This window comes from Odocoileus virginianus, chromosome X, assembly GCF_023699985.2.
Source record: "Odocoileus virginianus isolate 20LAN1187 ecotype Illinois chromosome X, Ovbor_1.2, whole genome shotgun sequence".
Classification (NCBI taxonomy): domain Eukaryota; kingdom Metazoa; phylum Chordata; class Mammalia; order Artiodactyla; family Cervidae; genus Odocoileus; species Odocoileus virginianus.
Window position 1 is genome coordinate 21,927,751 of NC_069708.1, and position 17,978 is coordinate 21,945,728.

At 37.3% G+C, this 17,978-nt stretch overlaps 1 protein-coding gene across 2 annotated transcripts in view; it reads right to left on the minus strand.

The window, feature by feature from the left end:
* ZNF157 (zinc finger protein 157) overlaps positions 1-16,329 on the minus strand; it is a 28,189-nt gene extending 11,860 nt beyond the window's left edge. The window contains exons 1-3 of one of the 2 annotated variants that reach the window (XR_011485783.1): positions 15,786-15,874; positions 13,682-13,888; positions 97-3,878 (exon numbers count right to left, since the gene is read on the minus strand). Coding sequence is in view for 1 of the 2 variants with exons in the window: in XM_070462006.1 (XP_070318107.1) it covers positions 13,682-13,808; positions 15,786-16,093 (435 nt within the window). In the remaining variant the exon portion in view is untranslated. Of the gene's footprint in view, positions 1-96; positions 3,879-13,681; positions 13,889-15,785 lie in introns of those variants that run through there. The other variant, XM_070462006.1, reaches the window with a different exon arrangement.
* Between the last annotated feature and the right edge of the window lie 1,649 nt (positions 16,330-17,978).

The following is a 17,978-nucleotide window of genomic DNA, read 5'->3' on the forward strand; positions in this document are numbered from 1 at the left end:
ACTCAATAGAGAAAGAAACAGAGTAAATATAACATTTACACATGTAATTACATCATAAGATAAAACAATAAAGTTGAGGATACTTTGTATTAATTATATTACAAACTGTAATACAAATAAATGTGAATAGGCTTACTTCATCTATTAAAAGAAATAGATTTTCACATTGCCTTGTTAAAGCAAAACCCACACAATGCTGTATACAAGAGACATGCTTAAAACAGTCTTTCAAAAAAGCTAAAATTAAAGAGATGGACAAAGGTTTACCAAATGAAAATGATATAAAAGCAGGGATTGAAATCCTGATACCAAACAAAGTAGAATTCCAAAAGCAATTATATGAGATAAAGGAGGATACTTTGTAATGTTAAAAGCCCTGTTCACAATGAAGATATAAAAATAAAGATATTTGTAAATTTCTATGCACAAAGTAACACAGCAAAAGCCTACATAAGCTAAAGACTACAGGGATACAAGAAGAAATAGAAGTTTTTTCTAGTGGAAGACTTTTAACATACCATTCATAGAAGTAACCAGATTAAGTAAACAAAAAAGAAACAGGTAATGCTATAAAAGAGCTAGTCAATAAGGTGGGACTTGAAGGAGGGGGGAGGAAGGGAAGAAGGAAGGAAGGAAAGAAAGAAAGGGAGAGAGAAAGAAAGAATAAACACTATATCCAGATCATACAGAATATACTTTTTCTCAGGTGTTCATGGAACATTCACAAAGCATGATCATATACTAGCACACAAAAAAAACAATCTTGGTAAGTTTAAAATAGAAATAAGACAAATAACACTAATTATAATCAGTAAAGAAATTTAATAATTAAAAGTTGACAAGCTGATTCTAAAATTAATAAAGAAATAAAACCACATGATTTAGAATAAATGAAGCTATTTTGAAAAAGAAGAAAAAAGTTAGAGGACTTACATTATCTCATTTCAAGATTTACAAAGCTATAGTTTTCAAACAGTGTAGTATTTTTGTAAAGATATACATGAGACAAAATAGAATTTAGAAATAGATTCACACACATATGATCAATTGATGTCTGACAAAGGTGTCAAGAATATTCAGTGGGGAATGGATACACTTTTGAACAAATGTCTCTGGAATAATCGACAGTCACATCCAGAAAAACTTCAGAATTCCTATAATTGCCCTCTGCTCTTCCCCTGTAGCATACTGAACACCTTCCAACCTGGGGGGAGCTCATCTTCCACTGTCATACCTTATTGCCTTTTCATCCTGTTTATGGGGTTCTCGCAGGAAGAATACTGGAGTGGTTTGCCATTTCCTCCTCCAGTGGACCATGTTTTGTCAGAACTCTTCACAATGACCCATACATTTTGGGTGGCCCTACATGGCATGGCTCATAGCTTCATTGAGTTATGCCAGCCCCTTCACTACAACAGGCTGTGATCCATGAAGGGGAAGGATATTTACTGAATTAAGACTGATTATCTCCAAAAGATGAGATTATGAGGACTTTTCAAATTAAAATTTTTACGTTTCTATTAAGGTAGTGTTTACCAGGTTTCTCCACTGTAAAGTTACCAATTTCCCTATGTAATAAGTGAGTAATCTGTAGGAATATACCTTGAACTATGTAAATACTTTGTTCCTCCTTAAACTTTCACCCAATAGCTTTGGCATCCATCAGTGATTCTTTCTTGGCTCAGTTATTACTAACTACAGTGGTTACAAAAAGTTATTTTTCTAACTCCATCATTTGTTCCATATTACTATTTGGAGTGTGTGTGTGCTTAGTCGCTCAGTCGTGTCCAACTCTTTGCGACCCCATGAACTGTAGTCCACCAGGCTCCTCTGTCCATGGGATTCTCCAGGCAAGAATACTGGAGTAGGTTGCCATTTCCTTCTCCATACTATTTGGCATTGGACCTTAAAGAAGAGCTTTTCCCGTCTCCCTCATTCTATCATTTATTATCAGTATGAACTCATGGTTTATCTTAGTCTCTAGCCAGGCTCAACACCCAGATGGGCACCCAAAGGCCATATGGACATATGTAGGTAAATGGTCAGAAGGCAGAGAAGAAACTTTTCTGGGACTCTTTGACATGGAAGAATAATGCAGTGTGATTTCAAAATCTGTTGGTCAAGTCCTAACAAGGGCCACAATTAGGTTAGAAGGCTACAGGGATGCAACAGTTGATGGAATTAAAGTGAAAGTTTGCAGGAAAATAGGAATATTTGAATAGATTTTAAGTGAAGTACATCTCCTTCATCTAAACGAATTCCTCAAATGGATACTATATCTGATAGGGGAATACTTCTATCTTGTTGTTGTTCAGTCACTCAGTCATGTCCAACTCTTTGCAACCCCATGGACTGTTCTTCACTATCTCCTGGAGTTTGCTCAAACTCAGGTCCACTGAGTTGATGATGCCATTCAACCATCTCATCTTCTGTCATCCCCTCTTCCTCCTGCCCTCAGTCTCTCCCAGCATCATAGTCTTTTCGAATGAGTCGGCTCTGCATCAGGTGGACAAAGTATTAGAGCTTCAGCTTCAGCATCAGTCCTTCCAATGAATATTCAGGGTTGGTTTCCTTTAGAATTGACTGGTTTGATCTCCTTGCTGTCCAAGGGACTCTCAAGATCTTGTCTTCTCAAGCACCACAGTTTGAAAGCATCTATTCTTTGGTGCTCAGCTTTCTTTATAGTCCAACTCTCACATCCATACATGACTACTGAAAAAACCATAGTTTTGACTACATGGTTTGAATTCAGGTGAATTCTTAAATAGGTTTTTAATATATATATATATATACCATCAAAAACTAAAAGTGAAGTAAGTACATACAAGCTCTTTTATTTATTTTACCATGTGCTCTCAGAACCCTCCCTTTTCGCCTATGTATATCTCTATATTTGCATTTATTTTAGTTTAAGACTCAGTCATCCCTTAGCAATTGGAGTAACTAAAATAGCAAATGTAGTTGCTATTGTGTGTCCCTGGGTGGCACATGAAAAAGGTGGATGGCTCAGGGAGACTAACAGCAGACCATCAATAATTAATTAGTATCACCATAGGATCAGTAGTTCCTAATTTGGTTTCACAGTAGGAAAATACTGAAGCTAAAGGAAACTGGTTCGCAGTGACTGATCCTGCAAATGCTTTTTTCCTTTATCTCAACATAGGAAAAGAGTCAACTGCAGTTTGCTTTCATGCAAGAAGGTCCTAATTTACATTTACTGTACTGCTAAAATGTTATTTGAATTCACCAGCTTCATTATTCAATTGTCATAATTTAGTTAGAAGGAATTTGGACTTGATGCAGGTCCCAAGTATATTTAATAATATACTATACTGATGATAACATGATAATATTAGAAACTGAAGATCAAGCTAAGATTGGCTTAAATGCAATAGTGACACATACAATCAGCAGAGGTTAGTTGATAAATCCAACAAAAATCTAAGGGCCCACTTAAATGGTGAAATTCTTAGGACTACCCTGGGTAGGAGCCACACATGACATTCCATAGGCAACAAAAAATGAACTGCTATTGCCAACCCCTGCTACTAAGAAATGCAGCACCTGAGCAGGTCACTTGGATTATGCAGGATGCATGTTCCACATCTGCAAACATTGCTAGTTCCTCTCTATCAAATGACCCCAAAGAAGGCCATATAAGGGCCTGAAAAAAAGTAAGCTATGTCTGAATTGAAAAAAGCAGTAGCTCTCTTACCGTCTTTCGGCATCCTGAACAGAATGTTGCTGACAACAGGCAAAAGTGGAATTCAAAAGGGAAAACTTATGCTAGAAAAAGAAACACTGCTGCAATAATTCGATTCTGTCTTCTTGATGGTTCTTCCTTTCTTTCTTTATAAGTCAGTTCCCTCTGGATGCTCCTGGAGAAAAAGCATGGCTGTTTGCTGCACAGTCAAAAAGATCAACTACATTTATGATGCATTCTCCCACTGGAGCCATTTGCACACTGCTGGAGACAGTACTTTATCCATACTTTGTCATCTCGACACTGATTAGCAATTTCTTATTCAGTAATGCTCTTCCTGCTCAGACTTCTTTGATAACATCATCAGAACCCTCAAATTGTGTACCATCTAGCAACTCAGAGAAAAACAGAACCAGCCAGAAAGGAGTGTCAGAAAAGCAGACAGAAGACCTCAAAAAGGAAGGGAGATAGATTAAGGACTCAATGACAGTCAAGATGAAAACACTTGGAATGCAAATTCCATGTGCATGGACTCCCCATGACAGTGTGAGACTAGTACAATATGTGCAATAAGTATTGCATTTCTCTTACAATTTAATTCATCTGAAATTCTACTGGGATGTAGGATTACTTTATGTTTTCCAACTAATCTTTATTTTAAAGTGTGTCTTTAATACTTTTTAGTGGATGTGGGTTAGAACTGTCTAATTCAGAAAAGCCAAGAGGTAAAATAAGGAATGGGTTGTGAAGCCCTTACATATAGCAATCAACTGTTAGAAGCCTAAAAAATCTAAAGGTCTTATATGTAAAATAGATAAACAAAGTCCTACTGTATAGCAAAGGAAACTATATTCAATATCTTATAATAATGCAATCTTGTAATGAAAAAGTATATATATATAATATATATATTATATATATATTATATATATATATACATGAAACTGAATCACTTTACTATACATCAGAAACTAACACAATATTGTAAATCAACTTCAATTACTTATCTATTCATAACAATAGATTTTAAAATTTTATTTATTTATTTTTGGCTGTGCTTTGTGTGGGCTTTCTCTCATTGCAGTGAGTAGGGACTACTCTTCATTGTGGTATGTGGGCTTCTCATTGTGGTGGCTTCTCTTGTTGTGGAGCACGGGCTCTAGGCATGTGGGCTTCAGTAGTTGCAGCACACAGGCTCAGTAGTTGCACCTTGTGGGCTCTAGGGAATGAACTCAGTAGTTTTGAAACATGGACTTAGTTGCTACGCAGCATGTGGAATCTTCCCAGACCAGGGATCAAACCTATGTCCTCTGCACTTGCAGGCAAATTCTGATCCTCTGCACCACCAGGGACATCCTATACTTCCATTTTTTAAAAAAAGAATCTAAAGGTCTGACACAATTACCTTCCATCAGCTTTCTTATGGAGTATTTTATGTACCAAGTATCCCTGTGCTCTCAGATATCATGCTTTGTTTATAAGTATTTTGGTCAAAAATGCTTAAGCCCATACAAAGTAACTGGTATACCACTGAGTAATTTGACTTTGGGTCAGATGAGTTAATTAGCCAATCAGAGGATAATTTATGCTCAGTATTTCTCCTGCAATGCAGGAGACATGGTTTGACCCCTGATCTGGCAAGGTCCCCGGAGAAGGCAATGGCAAACCACTCCAGTATTCTTGCCTGGGAAACCTCATGGAAAGAGGAGACTGGCAGGCTATGGTCCATGGAGTTGCAATAGTCAGACAAGACTTAGGGACTAAACAACAACAATGAATAATTCTGCACTTATAACTTAGATGAAATGAAGCAATTCATAAAAAAACACACAAATAAACACAAGTCATCCAATATGAAACAGATAATTTGACTAGCCCTATAACTATTAAGGAAAATTTATCCGTAATTTAAAACTCACCAAAGAATCTAAAAATAGTGGGTCTATGATATGTATTTTATAACTGATTCACTTTGCTGTACATCAGAAACTAACACAACATTTTAAAGCAATTATACTCCAATAAAAATTTTAAAAAATAAAAAATGAAACTCAACCCCCAAAAAAGGTTATCTCTGGCCAAATGGTTTCCCTGAAGAATTTTACCAAATTTTTAACAAAAAATTAACACAACTACATAATCTCTTGCAGGAAACAAAAGAGGAAATAACTCTTTCAAACTCATTCAATGAAGCAAGTATTTTCCTTGAATAGGTAAAAAGAGGCCCCCAAAAGATATCCACATCCTAATCCTTGGAAGCCATCAATATCACCTTATATGGCAAAAATATAAAGGTCTTTGCAGATGTGATTAAGAATCTTCAGATAAGGAGAATATCTTGGATTACCCATGTGGCTTCTAAATGTAATCACAAATATCCTTTAGGAGAGGGAGGCCAAAGAAGATCTGATGCACACAGAAAGCAGTGATGTGAAGACAGTAGAGAGAGATTTGAGGATGCTGACCATGAAAAATGAAGGGATGAAGCCACAAGCCAAGGGATAGTTGCAGCCCCCAAAGGCTAGAAGAGGCAGGGAACAGATCCCCCAGAGCCTCTGCAGGGAGTAAGCCCTGGTAACACCTTGATTTGGGCCCAGTGATGCTTATTTTGTATTTCTGGCCTTCAAAAACTATGAGAGGATAAATTTCTACTGTTTTAAGCCACTAAGTTTGTGGTAATTTGTTGCAGCAGCCACATGAAACTAACACATTCCCTGATTACAAAATCAGATAAATATAGTACAAAAAACAAAACTACATACCCATAGCACTCATGAATATAGAGGCAACAATTCTTGACAAAATATTAGCAAATATAATTCATTAATATATTAAAGGAATTATACATCGTGACCAACTAGGGTTTATTCCAGGGATGCAAGACAGGTTCAATATTCAAAAACCAATCCATGAAATCCACCATATTAACAGGATTTTTTAAATTAAAGATATATATATTATTATTAAGTTTGTGATTCTTTTTTATCTTTTAATTGAAAGATAACTGCTTTACAGAATTGTGTTGGTTTCTCCCAAATATCAACATGAATCAGCCATAGGTATACATATGTCCCCTCCCTCTTGAACCTCCCTCCCATCTCCCTCCCCACCTCACACTTTAACAGGATTTTAAAAATCACATGATCATATCAATCAATATAGAAAAAACACTTGAAGAAATAAAACATTCACTCCTGCAAAAACCGGAATAGAAACAGAAATACAGAGAAACTGCCTCAATTTGATAAAGCGCATCTAAAACAAAACTACAGGTAACATTATATTGGGTTGGCCAAAAAGTTCATTTGAGTTTTTCCGTAATAAAATTTTGACCAACCCAATACTTCATGGTAAAAGACTGAAGACCAAGAACAAGACAAGAATGTCCATTCTCACAACTCTTATTTAATATAGTGCTGGAAGTTCTAACCAGTGCAACAAGGCAAGAAATCAAAAGGCATACATAATAAAAAGGAAGAAATTAAACTTTTCCTATTTTCAGATGACAAGGTCATAGGAAGCACAGAAAACCACACAAAAGCAAGTGTATTTTTATATGTTAGCAATGAAAATGTGGACTTCAAAGCAAAAAAATATGAAACCATTGATAATTACTCAGAAGTATGAAATGCTTAATTATAAATCTAACAAAATCAAAAAAGCAAGACATAAGTACTGCAACACACTAGCTATCTTGAAAAAGAAGAACAACACTGGAGGCATCACACTATCCAATTTCAAACTCTTGAACAATGAGGGACTGGAGTATCAATGCACTGTGCAGTTGAAAATCCATGTAGAATTTACAGTTGGTCCACTGTAAACTTGGTTCCCCCTTACTCCCAGTTTCTCTGTTTCCAGAGATTCAACTAATTGTAGATTGTGTAGTACTGTAGTATTTACTGTTGAAAATAATCCACTTATAAGTGGACCTACACCGTTCAAACCTGTGTTGTTCAAGGGTCAATTGTATATTACAAAGCTATGATAATCAAAACAGTATGGGAGAAAACTGTAATTAAAAAAGATACATGCACCCCAATGTTCACTGCAGCACTACTTACAATAGCCAAGACATGAAAGCAAACTAAATATCCACTGACAGATGAATGGATAAATAAGATGTAGTATATATAAAACGGAATATTACACAGCCATGAAAAAGAATGAGATAATGTCATTTGCAACAATATGGATGCACCTAGAGGTTATCATACTAAGTTAAGTAAGCCAAAGACAAATATCATATGATATCACTTATATGTGGAATCTGAAAAAAAAAAGATACAGGGAGTTCCCTGGTGGCCAATTGGTTAGGACTCAGCACTTTCACTGCCATGGCCTGGGTTCAATCCCTGGTTGGGGACCTGAGATCTTCCAAGCCTCGTGGCATGGCAGAAAAAAAAAGATACAAATGATCTTATTTACAAAACAGAAACAGACTCACAGACATAGAAAACAAACTTATGGTTACCAAAGAGGAAAGAGGGGAAGGGATAAATTAGAAGTTTAGGATTAAAACAGATAACCAATAAGGACCTACTGTATAGCACAGGGAACTATTTTGAAATAACCTATAAGGGGAAAGAATCTGAAAAAAATTATATATATTTATACACACACACACATATATATAACTGAATTGCTGTGCTGTACACCTGAAACTAACACAATATTGTAAATCAACTGCACTTCAATTAAAAAATAAAAATTAAATAAATAAATTTAGTGAATAAAAAAACAGTATGGTACTGGTATAAAAACAGACACAAACAACAACAGAACAGAATAGAGAGCCCAGAAAAACCCATACATACATGGTGAATTAATTCATGACAAAGAAGCCAAGAATATGTAATGGGAAAAGAACAATATCTCCAAAAAATAGTGTTAAGAAAACTGGACAGCCACATGCAAAACAATGAAATTTTAGAGCACTATCTTACACCATACAAAAAATTAACTTGAAATGGATTAAAGAGTTGAATGTAAGACCTGAAACCATAAAAACTCCTAGAATGTATGAGCAGTAAGCTCCCTGACATCAGTCTTGGCAATGATTTTTTTTGGATCTGACTCTAAAAGCGAAGGTAATAAAAGCAAAAATAAACAAGTGGGACTACATCAAACTAAAATTCTTCTGCACAGCAAAGGAAACTATCAACAAAATGAAAAGGCAACCTGCAGAATGGGAAAAAACATTTGCAAACTGCATATCTGATAAGGGGTTAATATCCAAAATATATAAAGAACTCATATAACTCAATAGCGAAAAACAAACAATCCCATTTAAAAAGGGACAAAGGATCTGAATAGACATTTTTCCAAAGAAGTCATGCAGATGACCAATAGGTACATGAAAAAATGCTTAACATCACTGATCATCAATGAAATGCAAATCAAAACCACAGTGAGCTATCACCTCACACCTCTTAGGATGCCAAAAATTATCAAAAGGACAACAAATAACAAGCGTTGGCGAGGACATAGAGAAAAGAGAACCCTTGTGCACCATTGTTGAGAATGCAAATTGGTGCAGTCACTATGTGAAACAGTATGGAGATACTTCAAAAAATTAAAAATGGAACAACCATATGATCCAGCAATTCCACTTCTGGGTGTTTATCTGAAGAAAATGAAAATACTAACTTGAAAAGATACCTGTACTCCCATGTTCACTGCAGTATTATTTACAATAGGCAAGATATGGAAGCAACCTAAGTGTCCACCCAAAAGATGAATGGATAAAGAAAACATAAGATAGATATAGATATACACACATACACAAAGAAATATTATTCAGTCATGGGCAAGAAGGACATCTTACTGCTTGCTACAACTTGGATGGGCTCTGAGGGCATTATGCTAAGTGAAATAAGTAGGACAGAAAATGATAAATAGTGTATGATCTCACTTATATGTGGAATCTAAAACAAAAAAACCAAAACAACAATCAAGCTCATAGACTTAGAGAACAGGTTTGTGGTTGCCAGAGGTGAGAGGAGGGGGTAATATGCATGAAGGGAGTCAAAAGGCACAAATTTTTTTCAGCTAAAAATAAATAAGTCATGGGGATGTAATGTAAAGCATGGTTACTATAGACAATAATATTGTTGTATTGCATATTTGAAAGCTGTATGGTGATGGATGTCAACTAGACATATGGTGATCATTTAACAGTACATACAAATATCAAATCATTATGCTGTACATCTGAAACTAATATAATACTGTAAGTCACTTATACCTCAATATAAAAATAAATAAGTAAAAGTGTGGTATTAGTAAAAATAGACAAATTTATCAATGGAACAAACAGAGAGCAAGGAAATAGAACCACACAAAAATAGACTATTGATCTTTGACAAAGAAACAAAGGCAATTCAATGGAGAAAGAATAGACTTTTCAATAAATGGCACTGAAACACTTCAATATCCGCACACACACACACACACACACAAATCCAGACCAAGTCCTTACAACTTTCACAAAAATTAACTCTAAATGGATCTTAGACCTACTTGCAAAATGCAAAAATGCAAAACTTCTGCAAAATAGGGAGTTCCCTGGTGGCCTAGTAGTTAGGACTCCAGGCTTTCACTGCTGTGGCCCAGGTTCAATCCTGGTCAGGGAAATGAGATCTTGTAAACTGCATGGTGCAGCCAAAAAGAATGAAAGAGAGAAAACTTCAAAAAAACAGGAGAAAGTCTAAGTGACTTTGGGTTTGGCAATGTTTTAAAATATAACACCAACTGTACATTACATGAAAGAAAACCTGACAAGTTGGTCTTTACTAAAATTAAAAAATTCTGCTCTTTGAAAGGCACTGTTAAGAGAATAGAGACATGCCCAGAACAGGAGCAAATATTTGCAAAACACATATCTGATAAAGGACTTGTGTTTAAAATATATCAATACAAAGAAATTTTAAAATCAATAATAAGAAAACATACATTCCCATTAAAAATATGCAAAAGATGTGAATAGACACTTGACCAAAGAAGATATACAGATGTGAAATAAACATGTAAAACCATGTTCAACATCATTTTTCATTAGGGAATTTCAAATTAAAACAATGAGTTACAACTATACATTTATTAGAATGGTTAAAATCCAAAAAACTGATAATACCAAAAGCTGGCAAAGACGTGTAACAACAAGAATGTTCATTTATTACTGGTGAAAATGAAAATGGTGAAAAACTTTGAAGACAGTTTGGCAGCTTCTTACAAAGTCTTATCATATGACCTACAACTGCACTCTGAGTTATTTGCCCAAATGAGCGGAAAGCTTCTGTACATACATGTTTGTAGCAGCTTTATTCATTATCACCCGAAACTGTGAACAACCAAGATGTCCTTCAATAGGTGAATGGGTAAGCAGATTGTGGTACATCCCTCCAGTGGAATATTATTCAGTGATAAAAAAAATGGAGGAATCTTAAATGCAAATTGCTAAGTGAAAGAAGCCAATATGAAAAGGCCACAGACAATAGACATTTTAGAAATGGCAAAACTATAGAGACAGTAAAAAAAAAAGTCAGTGATTACCAGAGTTTCAGGCAGAGGGAGAGGAAAGATGAATATCTAAGCACAGATGAAACTGTCGTGTATGAACTGTAATGATGGAAACATGTCATTAAGAGTTGGACTGTGAAGAAAGCTGAGCACCAAAAAATCGATGCTTTTGAACTGTGGTGTTGAAGAAGACTCTTGAGAGCCCCTTGGACTTCAAGGAGATCCAACCAGTCCATCCTAAAGGAGATCAGTCCTGGGTGTTCATTGGAAGGACTGATGCTGAAGCTGAAACTCCAATACTTTGGCCACCTCATGTGAAGAGTTGACTCACTGGAAAAGACCCTGATGCTGGGAGGGAACGGGGGCAAGAGGAGAAGGGGATGACAGAGGATGAGATGGCTGGATGGCATCACTGACTCGATGGACATGAGTTTGAGTAAACTCCGGGAGTTGGTGATGGACAGGGAGGCCTGGCGTGCTGCGATTCATGGGGTCTCAAAGAGTCGGACACAACTGAGAGACTGAACTGAACTGAATAGAATATGCAACAAGAGTGACCCATACTGTAAACTGTTGAATAATAACATATCAATATTGGTTTATTTAACAAATGTACCACACTAATGCTATCATCTCAATTATTCTGTAAATCTAAAACTGTACTAAAAACTAGGTCACTTAATTATTTTAACACTCTTAGCATATAATCCAGCAATGGCACTCACGTTCATTCATTCGATACAAAAACCTTACACAATCATAGCATCCTTATTTGTAACAGCCAAAAACTGGAAAAAACCAAGATATCCTTCAACTATTGACTGGTTAAGCAAACTACAATAAATCCATAACATTGAATGCTATTCAGCAACAAAAAGGAACAAGCTATTCACATATGCAACAATCTGGATGAATCTCCAGATAATTATGCTGAATAAAAAACAGCCAGTCCCAAAAGGTTACATACTGTATGATTCTATTTATATAACACTTGAAATAACAAAACTATAGAACTGGAGCACAGATTATGGGTTGCCAGGGGTTAAGGAGGGAGAGCAGGAGAAGGGAAGTGGGCATGGCTATTAAAGTGCAACATGATGGAAATGTTCTATGTCAATATCCTGGTTGTGATATTGTAAGATTTTACAAGATGTTATGATGGGGAAAACTGGGTAAATTGAATCTACAGTTCAGTTCAGTCACTCAGTCAGGTCCAACTCTTTGCGACCACATGGACTGTAGCACATCAGGCTTCTCTGACCATCACCAACTCCTGGAGCTTACTCAAATTCATGTCCATTGAGTCAATGATGCCATCCAACCATCACATCCTCTGTTGTCCCCTTCTCCTTCCTATCTTAAATCTTTCCCAGTATCAGGGTCTTTTCCAATGAGTCAGCTCTTCACATCAGGTGGCCAAAGTACTGGGGTTTCAGCTTCAGCATCAGTCCTTCCAATGAATATTCAGGACTGATGTCCTTTAGGATTGACTGGCTTAATCTCCTTGTAGTCCAAGGGATGCTCAAGAGTCTTCTCCAACACCACAGTTCAAAAGCATCAGTTCCTCAGTGCTCAGCTTACTTTATGGTCCAACTCTCACATCCATACACGACTACTGGAGAAACCATAGCTTTGACTATACAGACCTTTGTCCGTAAAGCAATGTCTCTGCTTTTTAATATGCTGTCTAGGTTGGTCATAACTTTTCTTCCAAGGAGTAAGTGTCTTTTAATTCCATGGCTGCAGTCACCATCTACAGTGATTTTGGAGCCCCAAAAAGTAAGGTCTGTCATTGTTTCCATTGTTTCCCCATCTATTTGCCACAAAGTGATGGGACCAGATGCCATGATCTTAGTTTTCTGAAGGTTGAGTTTTAAGCCAACCTTTTCACTCTCCTCACGTTCATCAAGAGGCTCTTTAGTTCTTCTTCACTTTTTGCCATAAGTATGGTGTCATCTGCATATTAGTGGTATTGATATTTCTCCAGGCAATCTTGATTCCAGCTTGTGCTTCATCCAGCCCAGCGTTTCTCATGATGTACTCTGCATATGAAGTTAAATAAGCAGGGTGATGGTATGCAGCCTTGACATACTCCTTCCCTGATTTGGAACCAGTCTGTTGTTCCATGTGCAGCTCTAACTGTTGCTTCTTGACCTGCATACAGATTTCTCAGGAGGCAAGTCAAGTGATATGGTATTCCTGTCTCTTTCAGAATTTTCCACAGTTTGCTGTGATGCACACAGTCAAAGGCTTTGGCATAGTCAGTAAGGCAGAAGCAGATGTTTTTCTAGAACTCTCTTGCTTTTTTGATGATCCAACAGATGTTGGCAATTTGATCTCTGGTTCCTCTGCCTTTTCTACAATTATCTCAAAATTAAAATCTGTCTAAAGTAAAAAAATTTTGTCTAAAAAATTAAAAAAAGAGAAAAATGGGAAAAGTAGGCGCCTCTTACTTACCTCAAATGATCCACCAGGTTGTCCTGGAACCAGGGCAGGAAACCTCTGGGGTGATTTCCCATTAGCTGGCATGTTCACTCTGGATACCAGTCCACCTTCCAAAGCTGGAGAGGTGTGTGTATATGGGCTGCAGTCAAAATAAATGGAAGATCCTGCAGCCTCCATTAAGGGGAAAGCTCAACAGCTCCACAGAGACAACAACAAATCCTAAAAAGGACAGTATCCATGTCATCAATGTCATTTCACATTCACCCCACAAATTTCAACAATCCCCTCTCTGAGCATTGTTCAGGGCAGATTATGGAAATAATCATGATACGTGGAGTCAAATTAATGAGCTCAAAGGGGTGCTTCACATTTTACCCGACAAGCCTATCCCTCAATTCCAGGTTCAAGGCAGATCTGGGTTTGAGGAGAAGGTAGACCTGAGGCAAGTGAATGGTGCTGAAGTCCCATGAGATAGGCAGAGGAAGGACTTGTTCATGGGGTCCTGGTAGGTGACTGTGGAAGCAGAAAACCTGGAAACTTGCTAATCTAAATGAAAGGGATCTCTTTTGCCCACTTTAATTATTTCGCCATTCTGGGTGAAAAATCTCTCTTAAATTCTTCTACAAGGGGACTTCCCTGGTGATCCAGTGTTTAAGAATCTGCCTGCCAATGCAGAGGGCACAGGTTTGATCCCTGGTCAGGGAACTAAGATCCAACATACCCTGGAGCAACTAAGCCCATGCACTGCAAGTACTGAGCTGGCACCCATGCCCACGTGACACAACAAAGATCCTGTGTACCACAACTAAGGCCTGAAGCAGCCAAATAAATAAAAATAAATTAAAAAATATTCTACAGGGAAGTTCTCAGCCTGTTCTTTCTAGAAGATGGTTCAACATTAATAATATTCATTAAATCAACAAATTAGAGGGGGAGGAAACACACTGCTTTTAACTTACACCAAGAAAAAGGCATTTGACACAAGTCAGCAGTCATTACTAATAAAAACTCAAAATTAGGGAAGAAGCAAATCACTTAAATATCACAAAAATCATTTACAAAAAAATAGCTCTGAAATACTATGCTAAAAAGTAAAATGATGAAGCAACTGCCATTAAAAATAGTAAAAAGATAGGGATGGCCAATACAATTCAAAATTTTCCTGACTCTAGCACACACGAAAGATGAAATAATCAGAATAAATATTGCGAATAAATGAAAATATAGCTCTCTTTGTCAGTGATATGATTTTATACATAGAAAACCTACCAGACTCTACCAGAATTCATAGGGTAATTTGATACAGGACTGGATACAAGATAAAATTATAAGAGCAGATAGTTTTTTTCTGTTCAATAACAATAATCACAAGAAAACAGAAAAAACCATTAATAATAACAAGAAAAATATAAAAATATGTAAAATAAACAAGAGCTATATTAAAAATTTTTTTAATTAAAAAAATTGATATAGTCACACAGACAAAAAGATTTAATTAAAATGGATGAAAAGATTTAATTACAATGTCAACCCTCCCAAAAGCATTATAGCAAAGAATAAATGAAAAAGAAAAATTAAATACAAAGCTCAACAATAATAAGATGTTGTCTACAACACTTTGCAGAATGCAGCTAAAGAGATTCTTAAAAGGGAAATTCATGCTCTTAAATGTTTTTTAACAAAGAAAGGTTGAACATTAATGAATTAACAACCAATTTAAGAAGTTAGATAAAAGAGAAAATAGTACAACTAGAAGGAATTACGGAAACTGAAAACAGAGGTACATCAGGGAAGATCAACAATACCAAAAGGTGGTTCTTGGGAAGCGCTAATAAAACTAGCAAATCTCTGGGGAGACTAAGGAAAACATCTAAACACACATGCACTATTAGGACTTGACAACAAGATGCAGCAAAGAATCTAAAAACTGACTACCTAAGAGGCCTCCATCCCTGACCTGCTAGATTCTCATTCATCAGACTCTTTAATTCCCCACCAACTGACCCCACAAACTGACAATCTGCAACTCCACAGAGCCAAAGCCAACAAAGCCATCACCTCAAAATCACTGATAACTGTCAGTGATTACGCCACAAACCCTCGTGTACTCACTCACTTTAGTGCCGCGCGCCAACAAGACTTAAAACAGTCGGAGGGCCACTTCCGTTTCCTGTCCTCACCTCTGCCACTGCCCCTTCTGGGGGTGTTAATTTCGCACACAATCAAACAAGAGCTCTGAGACTGTGGTCCACTCACTCTGAACAATGTGCAGTTAGAGATCTGCAGAGACTTGAACCACGAGCAGCGGTGACGGGCGAGGAACATGGCTGCGCCGAGGTGTTCCACTATGAGGGCTGCCATCTTAGCGTCCTTTCCGTACAGTGGGCTGTTCCATAGAGGACGATGGCGGGGGGCGTCGCTCATGCGTAGAAACTTTCTGAAGGCCAGGCTTCAGGAGAAACTGGCTTTTGGAACTGCGTTCTATAGGCCTGTGCAAAGTTTACAGAAGCAGAAGTTCCAAACCGCATCCCAGGGAAAAGGGAGATGTGTCCAGATCTTCCAGGGAGGTACCACTAAGAAGGGGGAAGAAAGGCAGGATCACAGTTTCCTTGGGAGATATCACTGGACGAGAGAAGGAGTCAGGGTGGTACAATCCCCTCCTTGAGGATACCACTGGTAAGAGGGGGGAAAGTCAGGTCCCCTCCTGGGCAATACCACTGTAGAAGAGAGAGGAGGAGTCAAGGTGGTACAGTCTCCTTTTAACGTATTGTGGAATTGATATCAAGAAGTGTTTGATCCCTTCAATTTTCATTACCCCACAAAAATGGTTGTAGCTAGGAATAATATTACTAGTCTTTGATATAGATAACTAATGTTTTCAGAAAATTATCAATAGAAAGACATTTAGAAAAGTTATAAACACACTTTCAATGAAAATGAATCTCTTAAGATGCGCCCCCAACATCTGCTATCAACCAGGTTAGCCTCTCTTATGTGGAAATTCAGGAGCTGCTGTCTCTTGGGACAGAAGAGAATTCTGGGTGTTCTTCACCTCTGAATTCCTATGCACATTCTTTAAAACCCAGTCTTAGTATACCCTCCTGCAGGGAACCTACTCTGACAAGAGGTAAAGAGCTCTTTTCCCTGCTGAAGGTGTTTCAAACCCAGCAGGTAGACCCTGGCTAAGTGTGGGTATGGATTGCTGAGTACCCTAAGGACATTCATTTCTTCTCTCTGGGCCTCAGCTCAATAATCTGGAGTAGTTATGAACTGGATGGAGACAGAATGGCAAATGTGAGAACATTGCTGTAACACACACACCTCTACATAAATTTCCAAAACTTATTATTGCTGTGATTTCTGGTCAACATCTCAAATCCTAGACCCTGTTTACTTCCACCATCAATGCCTCTCTGAACTGATGTCAAAGCTGAGCCTTTCTTAACTCTACCAACACCTATGTGATCTGGATTCTTCTCTATTAATGCTTTACTGAAAGTTAGGTTTGAAGGATTCGTTAACAAAAGAAACCACTTGTTATACACACATAAACAATTTTAATTTTTGATAGAAGACTATTTAACTTAATTTCAATATACAGTCATTAGAAGCATCCAAAGAAATAGAAACAATAGAGAAAAGCAACAGCATCTACACAGCCAAATTGGTCTGACACTTACATCCAGACTTGACCAGAGCTAGAAAGTCCCAAATGACAGCAATCTGGAGTCCCAGTTGAGAAAGGGCCCTGGGCAGAGAGTCCACTCCATGAGTGAGAATTCACACTGCAGCTTTGGAGGCTCCCCCATATAATCCCAGGCCACAAACTGATATCATCATCCATTTGCTAGCAAAAATGCAGCTCTGTTTTTTTTTCTTTAATTTTTATAATGCTGTTTGTTTCACCTTGTCAGTCATAAAATTAGTTAGACCTCAGGAGAGTAGCAAGGTCCCCAGCAGCTTAAGAAATTCCGAGACCTATTCCCTTTCTTATCTAAAGTGCCACTTCTTGCTGGTAACAATTGGTGTGCTTGCAGGCAGGCATGAAGTCTAGGCAGGGTCAGAATTCAGTCAGAGGCCTGCTCCCCTGATTCTGACACCTGAACAAGACAACCTCCATTTTAATTTCCCTAACAAATAATGATTTAATCAGTGTTCTTGTATTTTGACTTTTGAAAATATTGCACTAAAATGTTGTTTGATTACTGAGTTTTGGGTTCCCCCTTAACTTTTGTACTTTTGTTAGGGAAAGTACACTGATTGAAACTGCCCACCCTGGCCAGGCACCATAGTAACTATTTGCATGAGT